This window comes from Heterodontus francisci, chromosome 17, assembly GCF_036365525.1.
Source record: "Heterodontus francisci isolate sHetFra1 chromosome 17, sHetFra1.hap1, whole genome shotgun sequence".
NCBI lineage: Eukaryota > Metazoa > Chordata > Chondrichthyes > Heterodontiformes > Heterodontidae > Heterodontus > Heterodontus francisci.
Window position 1 is genome coordinate 85,927,492 of NC_090387.1, and position 8,173 is coordinate 85,935,664.

The window sequence follows — 8,173 nt, forward strand, 5'->3', positions numbered from 1 at the left end:
TCCGTAGTCCACCATCAATCATGTGGCAACTCCAGATACATCTAGAGTGCAGACTTTTATCGCAGATCCCCTTAGGGCAGTTGGTGCTTCTCCTATAGTAGAACTGACTTCAAACAAAGGGGCGTGGACAACTTCTTCTACTACTGACAGGGTTGGGCATTGGTTGGAGAGAATCATGGGGCAAGATCTTACCATTGTCATTGGTCCCATTAGCTTTGGCTTCACATTGACAAGTAGCTATGGTGAGGGACTTGGGTGAATCGAACACTGATACTGGCACTGTCACTCAGGAGGCCCTTCTCACTGCTTTCAGGCTCTGTAGTTTGGGGACAGAGTTTGGGGGAGCGGTTGTGATTTTGAAGGTGGGGATATGTTGGAGGTGGGGCTGTAAGTTTGGGGCGGAGCTATGAGTTTGGGGCGTGGCTGTAAATTTGGGGGCAGGGCTGTGAGTTTGGGGCGGGGCTATGAGTTTGGGGGCAGGGCTTGGGGCGGGGCTGCGTTTGGGGGCGGGGCTATGTGTTTGGGGGCGGGGCTGAGTTTGGGGCGGGGCTATGTGTTTGGGGGCGGGGCTATGTGTTTGGGGCGGGGCTGAGTTTGGGGGCGGGGCTGAGAGTTTGGTATTTCCGGGTGTTGGGTTTGTGGGCGGGAGGTTTGATCGGAATTGTTGTCTTCTTCCGGCACTTTTATCCGCTGACCTGGAACTGGAAGGCGTCACTGTGGATGTTCGGGCGGTGGAGGCCTTGTGCCTCAGGCCGAGGGTAAGGATGGAACCCGAGTCCCGAGACACTGGAACGGAGGGATTTTTTTTTACCAAAGCTCCAGCTCGGGGGAAGGTAGAGGCGCAGGCGCGGGGGTAGGCTGGTGGAGACTCCCCCACCTCCCAAACCTCAACCCTGGGACCTCCCGCCCCGCCTCCCAGGACATTGAGCACCCTGTGTTGACTGTCTGAAAGCTTTGACATCCCAGTGAACTGAAGAATCCTGTGTTCGAGATACTGTGGTTGTTGCTCCCAGAGTGTGGGAATGTTGGAGAGTCCACCATGGGTTCCAGTCATCCTGGACAAGAAAGAGAGGGGAATGGGAAAGATTCAGTCCGGCTGACCAGTGCATTCTCCTTCCCACTGAGAAGTACACCTGTGGAAGTTGGGTGAGGACAGAGTCAGGCTCAGTTGTGATGTCCTGCATGATCCAGCAGCTTGTCAGTGCTTGGGTGTTCAGACTTGTGGAGGAAAATTGATCACTTGACAAGTGTTCATAGTCCAACGAGGAAGTAAAGAGAATAGGAGGAATATTGGAAACAGTGTGTTTAGTAGCCATTGCCTTTCACATAATGTGGGACGCGGAAAGTGGAGGGTGACGTGGTGGGGAAATGAAGGTAAATTGATGTAAAATTTCAATTTGTGCTCTTGCAGATCCATGGACTCTAGAAAGACAAAGACGTTTGCAAGTAGGAAACGGCCTCATGTGGAGTATGTGGTGAATCTCTCTGAGTACAGCTCTCCTGTTCTTGATGAGATCAAGGAACTTTTCAACAAAAAATTTACCTTTCGGAAGCCAGCTAATGAGCTCTGGTGTCTTCCCAACGTTGGCGAGGTCTGTATGGGACAATGGCGGCAGTCCAAGAGGCTGCAGGCTCTGAAAGAATCCCTCAACGACGTGAAGAATCAGCTGAGTGACAAGGAACTGGAAAAATGGCATGAGCACACCGCCTTCACCAATCGGGCGGGGAAGGTCATCCCACACGTGAAGAGGACCATGGACGCCGAGTTGTGCACGCAGGCCTGGTGCAAGTTTCACGAGATCCTGTGCACGTTTCCCTTGCTCCCGGAGGAGGCGCTCCAGAATGGAGAACTGAACTCCGTGCACCTCTGTGAGGCTCCTGGGGCTTTCATCGCAAGCCTGAATCACCGCTTGAAGTCCCATCGCATCCCGTGTGATTGGAATTGGGTTGCCAATACCCTCAACCCTTACCATGAAGGAAATGACACTGGCATGATGATAATGGATGACCGGCTCATTGCAGGCACGCTGCCTTGGTGGTATTTTGGCCCTGATGACACCGGGGACATCATGGTCTACAAGTATCTACAAGGGCTGAGAGAATTCACCCAGAACATGAAGAGCATCCACCTGGTGACAGCTGATGGGAGTTTCGACTGTCAGGACAACCCTGGAGAGCAGGAGACTCTGGTATCCCCCTTACACTACTGCGAGACCATCACAGCCTTGATGCTCCTCAGCCCTAAAGGCTCCTTTGTGTTGAAGATGTTCACCTTGTTTGAGCACTCCTCAGTCTGCCTGCTTTACCTGCTCAACTGCTGCTTCCGGCAAGTCCACGTCTTCAAACCGGGCACCAGCAAATCCGGAAACTCGGAAGTCTACGCAGTTTGCCTCGAGTACGCAGGCAAGGACACCCTGGGAGGCCACCTCACCCAGCTGGTGCTGAACTTTGGGCCGGATGTGGTCCAAAAGGCCTCGCTTGCCAGGGCTGCCCTTCCGGAGTCATTCCTGAAACAGTTAGAGGACTGCTGTGCTTTCTTCCACAAGTGTCAGACTGACACCATCCGGGAGAACCTCCGGCTGTTTGGGCGGATGGACGAGAAGGAGACCAGACTGCTGGAGACCAAGCGGGACTGTGCTGCCGACTTCTACCTGCACCAGTTCCAACTGCGCCATGTGACCCGGGACGACTGGTTACTGAAGAGGTCACAGGCCAGCTGCAGCCTGGCTGGCCGGCTATTCACACACACAAAGAAGAAGCAGCACTCCGGCTCGTACAATGAGAGGAGGGAGCTGGCTGGGCTTGCCTGGCAGGAGAGAGTGCGCAAGGGATGTCTTGGCCCTCAGGTGGGCCAGCACTGTTCGGCCACCTGGAAAGCTGGCCAAGTCCTGGAAGGGGCCGAGGGCAGCGCCGACTGCCAGTCCTGGTACATCTTGGAAGGCCGGAGGTTAGCTAGGTTGGCCAGTTCTCCATTCTGTGAAGTGGAGCTGCTGCGGAACATGGGTGAGGCGGTGATGGAATGCAAGACGGACAGTAGAGAGGCTGTGCTCCATTGCAACTCCTGCAATCTTTATTCTGAAGACCGGGTGCTGTCTGAACTCGCTGCCCTGGTAAGGAAGCAGCAAGAGGAATTCTGCACCCATGATGGTGAGCCCTTGGATTGCCTTGTGATGGGAAGCCTGGAGTCCTTCCGCACCCTGAAGCAGGCCAATGGCTTCCGGCTCCGACTTTATGAGGCTGCATCCCAGCCAGCCCATCGGTGCACCGTGCTTCATGACGGAGAGCCCAGGTACCAGCAGTGGCTGCTCAGCACCGTGCTCCATGCAGTGACAGTGTGTGGAGACGGCGGTGCACTCATTCTCCCCATCCTCTCGTCCTTCACCCGCTTCACAGCAGGCCTGATATTTGTGCTGCAGCACTGCTTCCGAGCCTTGACCTTCGTTTGTCCCACCTCTTCGGATGCCCTTGGAGCCCTCGCTGTCTTGCTGTGTGCTGGCTTTCAGCGCCCGCCAGAGGAGGTCTTGGTATTCCTGGCGGAGCTGAGCGTGCACGTGACTAAGCTGCTGGAGTCAGAGTCTGAGCAGGTCCTGCAGTTTGTTCCCATGGAGTTGCTGCTCAAGGGAACTCTGCCGGAGTTCCTGAGTGCGCTCAACACCGCCATTGCAAAGCAGAGGCTTCACCTGGTCTTCCAGGCTACAACATAAACCAGAGCTGTCCAGTTGACAGGCGGGAACTGTACAGCAACGTCCAATCAATGGGAGTCATACCCAGCACTGTCCAATCAGCAAGAGTGAAGGCTGCAGCAGTGTTTACAGCAATTTGATGGCTGCAGCAGACAGGGACTCGCCTGAAGAGCCAGCTCGATGTGTGAGGTGGAAGGAGTCCAGTCAAGGTCCATCTCTCAGTTTCAGATATCTGAATGTAATCACGGCTCCAATCGAGGGGCTCAGATAATCAAGGTGCCGGTTTGAGCTATGTCATCTTGACCCTACAATTAGTTTGGTGCCTTGCAATTGCTTTATCTCTAATTTGGTGTAGGTTGTGGGATGTTGCTGACATGGTGGGCTGGAGGCAGTGATAGACGGTGACACAGTACAGTGGTGTTCGGGTTGAGGGCCGCTGATCGAAAATGCTGTTGAACTTATTCAAATCATTCATTCAAGTTGTAAGTATTCACATGGGAACCATTTAACAGCAGACAGTTTGGCTCAAAGCCAAAGTCAGCCTGGTAGTGGGTGTAACATTGCTGGAATGTTGGTGCAAAGCTGTCACTAAGATCTCAACACAGCTTGTGAGACACTGCCGGAAGTCCGCCTTCCCCTTTGGCATATTTTGATTCCCATCCTCCTCTTAGTTCCACAGGTTGGAAAATTGTTTCAGACTAATGGAGGCCAGGCTTTCCCATACTGCACAGTGAGAGTGCAGCTGCCCCATGAGGGTGCAGAAATCCTGGCACCGTTGGTACGAAACATGACACTTGGCAGTGGTGGGATCACTACCCCTTGGCTGGGCATTAGCTGTTGTGTGTCGGGTACAGTAGACTACAGAAACCCAGTGACTGCTCAGGTAAATGCTACTGGAGAGAGGCAGCTGTGCTGCTGTTCCCAACAATTTATATAAATCTCTAACCACAGATGCCAGCTGCTCTGGCTTTGGGCTGCAGTTTGAGTAGTTTAAGTAGTGGGTGCAGCCTTTCCCTGCACCTGTCTGCAAACCCACCTTCACTAGTTGCTAAAGGAACATTTATCTAGTTGTGTCTTGGCCTTTCTGAAGGTGCTGACGTCCTCCAGGGTACAACACCACAGGCACCAGCTGTCCACCCAGCACCTCCCCATGGCAGCTCACCACCTTCTACCCCCCGCCCACCTGCCATGGCCACTCAGCCACTGTCAAACGTACCAAGTGACTGACTAGCTTTTTGTGTTAAGCTCCCTTCTCTACCTTAACCTTGTTATTCCAAACATGTTATGGTCACAAACGTGTGCAGTATTACTGTAGAATATAGGGCAGGAGGGGTCAGCCAGGGGACTCAGTCTGCAATCTATTTTTGCATCATCTTTCTGATTCTGCGACTGCTCGTAACACCTACAGGGCTTATTTTGCGTTGCTGGAACACCGTGCATGCACATAAAATCTCTCTCTGCGCCCTTCAGTTTGCCATTTAAATTAGTGCCGTAGGAGGAGAGTTTGGGGGTCCTGGAGTCTCTCAATGGTTAGTTCTAGTATTTTTTGTAATCTCCAACTTTAAAAAAAAAAATGTTAATTTAATGATGGATTTGGAAGCGTAGTAAATTCTCATATTGTAGCTGCATGAAGTAATATGTTGCAGAGAAGTTAGTCTTAGTTTGCATGATATTATTTGTGTTAAGTGTAACCAGGTATGTCCTTTTAATAAAAACAGAAAATGCTGGAAGTTCTCAGCAGGTCTGGCAGCATCTGTGTGAAAGAAACAGCGTTAATGTTTCAGGTCAGAGACCTTTTGTCAGAACCGATTAGGTTAGAAGGCAGAGAAGGGGGGGACTTGGCGTAATATTCTTGCTTGTGGAAAGGTGTCCATAATGTTGACGTAAATGTCCCATAGACTCATAGGATGAATCAGCGCAAAAGGAGGCCATTCAGCCCATCATGCTTGTGCCAGCTGTTAGAAAAAGTGATCTAATTCCGCTCTTTTTTTCCCCATAGCCCTGCAATTTTCTCCCCTTCGAGTATTTATCCTGTTGTAAACCCCTTGGTTCTTGAATGTGCCTGTAAAAGATACAATTTTTTTTTATACCATGCCCTCTCACCAAAAAGTCACTAATTACTGGACCAAAAGCAGCTGCAGACATGTGGCAGAACTAAATATTTCTGAGAGGGTGTTAAGAGTCTGGGTGGGGTTGGAATGGACTGTTTTATTTTGATATTTGAGTTGGGGGCCTGTTTGTGATTGTAACAAGGCCCATTTATACACTAACTGCAGGAGGAGTGCAGCTAAGGTGCAAATTTTGGAAATTCTGTACGGTGAACATATTTTTACTGTGAATGAAGAGGACGCCCTGGTTTGCTGTGCGTGGTATTCTTGTTTGATGTAAGAGTTCTTAAAAATGACATTTTTGTTCAATGTGTGGCTCAATTTTGAAAATGTGCACTTTATTTTCTTACACTCATCTTTTGAAGCTGAGAGAAAATGAGAAAGCTAGGGAATCACGACTTGCTTTTGTACCTGATATTGGTTTTGATACTGATTTAGTTAGTTTTCGGAGATCATTTCTCAATTGAAATAAAACAAGATCAGCGATTATTGTTGGAGATAAATGAGTGTAAACACATTTTTGTATGAGGAACAATTAAAGATCTTCAAATCAGTACAAGATATGTTTTTGCTTTCTTCTCCAACACCTGTATTCACTGGTTATATCTGAGAAATTTTGGTGCGTATTGCTCCATCACATTGAGGGATGTCAGTGCTGTGGAGTGAAGCTATTTTGATAAGTACTCCCAGTGCAGGCACATCACAGACTAGATCGAGTAATGCTCCCTCTACACTGTCCCCATCAAACACCCCCAGGGCAGGTACAGCATGGATCAGATTACGAATCCAGAAATTTTTTTTTAAAAAGGGTCAGAAAAGAACGGGGTTGGCTGCTGCCGAATTGGGACCACTGACTGCTGGGTGCACAAGAAGTCTCAACTGACTGCTGATTGTGGACTGAGTTGGAAGCTGGAGGCTGCGTGACTGTTGCAAGAGAAAGACTTTTAAGGAGGGTTCTTCCATCTAACCTTATTCTAAAAGAGGAAAACAGGAGGCCAAAAGAACTGACCGTTCTTCTGAGTTTGGCTTTTTGAAACCCTTTCATTGTTGTGGGGACGGGGGAAAAGAAGAGACCTGAAGACCTTGGGTGGGGTTGTTTTGTTTAACAGCATTGAATAGGAGCTCCCTCGCCACCCCAACGACCTAGCCTGGAATAGCTGGAGCTGCCCAGGTGCAGAGACGTTCTCTTTTCTGTTTTTTCCCTCAACACCGGAAACAAACTGTGCCAGGCAGCTTACTCCTTTCTCTCAAACTCCATTTTATTCAATAGTGGGTGTGACTCTTCTACCTCATGGCTTCACAGTCGTCTCCTGTGGTGGGCCCTTCCTATGCTGCAGCAGCCGCGGCGGCTGCTCCTGTATCTCCATCACCATTTAAAATCTTGATGTCAAAGCATAGGGTGAAGAGTTACACCCACCCAACCATGACTATTGAGGCATGCATTAAGGCAATGGCCAAGGTTGTCGGCCCCTCGGCCTTTGTCGCAGCCTCAAAGATGTACAGAAAGGCAATGTTTATACTGAAGACCGAGTGGGCGGTGGCCCTGGCCCTGAGCAGGGGGCTCACCGTGGGCTGGACTTTCCTGCCAGTGGACCCTCTGGAGGCCACTGCACAGAGTGTGATTCTATCGATCGTCCCGCCCTTTATTCCTGATGAGCTCCTCCTTCACCACCTTGAGGAGGTGAGGTCCGGGCTGACCCCAGTCCCGTTTGGTCTTCGGGCGAACAACCTCCGACATGTCAACTCCCGCCGCCGCCAGCTATTCATGCAGCTGGCATGGGAGGAAGTCACAGAAGCTATTTTGCTGTTCAGTTCCAGGGGTGGCCTGCCGTGCCTTCTGGACCTCTGACAGGGCACAGTGCCATCCCTGCAAGGGGATGGGGCATGTTCGAAAGAACTGCCCCAACCATCCGGCTACCAACTCCACCTCGGCGGCCCAGGATGGCTCCGCTGCACGTCCTCCTACGCCCCATACACCTCCAACGGACACGGCTCAGGCAGTTCCGAAGGCCGTGGTTTTTACGGTCTCCAGCGGGGAGGGGAGTGCCCGTCCGATTGGAAGGAAGACGCGGAGAAAGAACCAACACTGAGAAGTACGTCCCCTGGATACCAAGGCAAAACCGGAGCCTGGGCTCAGCCCAAGGCCCGATCCCGGGGAACCCACTTGTCCCAGGGCTGGGCTCAAGCCCAGGGTAACCAGACAAAAGGAGGGTGTGGAGGCAGAAGCCTCTGATGACATGGAGGTCTCTGAGCCTCCATGCCCTAGTGTGAAAAAGAGAAGGCACCCTTCCACAGAGGTAATACAGGGGCCTGAGGTGCGGAGCCCATCTGCTGGAGGGGTGCTGTCTCCTGGTTCCGGTTCCCAGGTTCCCCCTGCGACCA

At 51.3% G+C, this 8,173-nt stretch overlaps 1 protein-coding gene across 1 annotated transcript; it reads left to right on the forward strand.

The window, feature by feature from the left end:
• The first annotated feature begins 683 nt into the window (after positions 1–683).
• Positions 684–6,340, forward strand: cmtr2 (cap methyltransferase 2). Its single transcript, XM_068049815.1, has 2 exons — positions 684–758; positions 1,412–6,340. The coding sequence occupies exons 1-2, from the start codon at positions 721–723 to the stop codon at positions 3,702–3,704; spliced, it is 2,331 nt and encodes a 776-aa protein (XP_067905916.1). The 5' UTR covers positions 684–720; the 3' UTR covers positions 3,705–6,340.
• The last annotated feature ends 1,833 nt before the right edge of the window (positions 6,341–8,173 follow it).

Excerpts from the sequence above, each read along its gene's own strand:
- cmtr2 (XM_068049815.1), top strand. The coding sequence starts at position 721 with ATGTTCGGGCGGTGGAGGCCTTGTGCCTCAGGCCGAGG. Across the intron at positions 759-1,411 it reads CCTTGTGCCTCAGGCCGAGG|ATCCATGGACTCTAGAAAGA; the intron begins GTAAGGATGGAA and ends GTGCTCTTGCAG.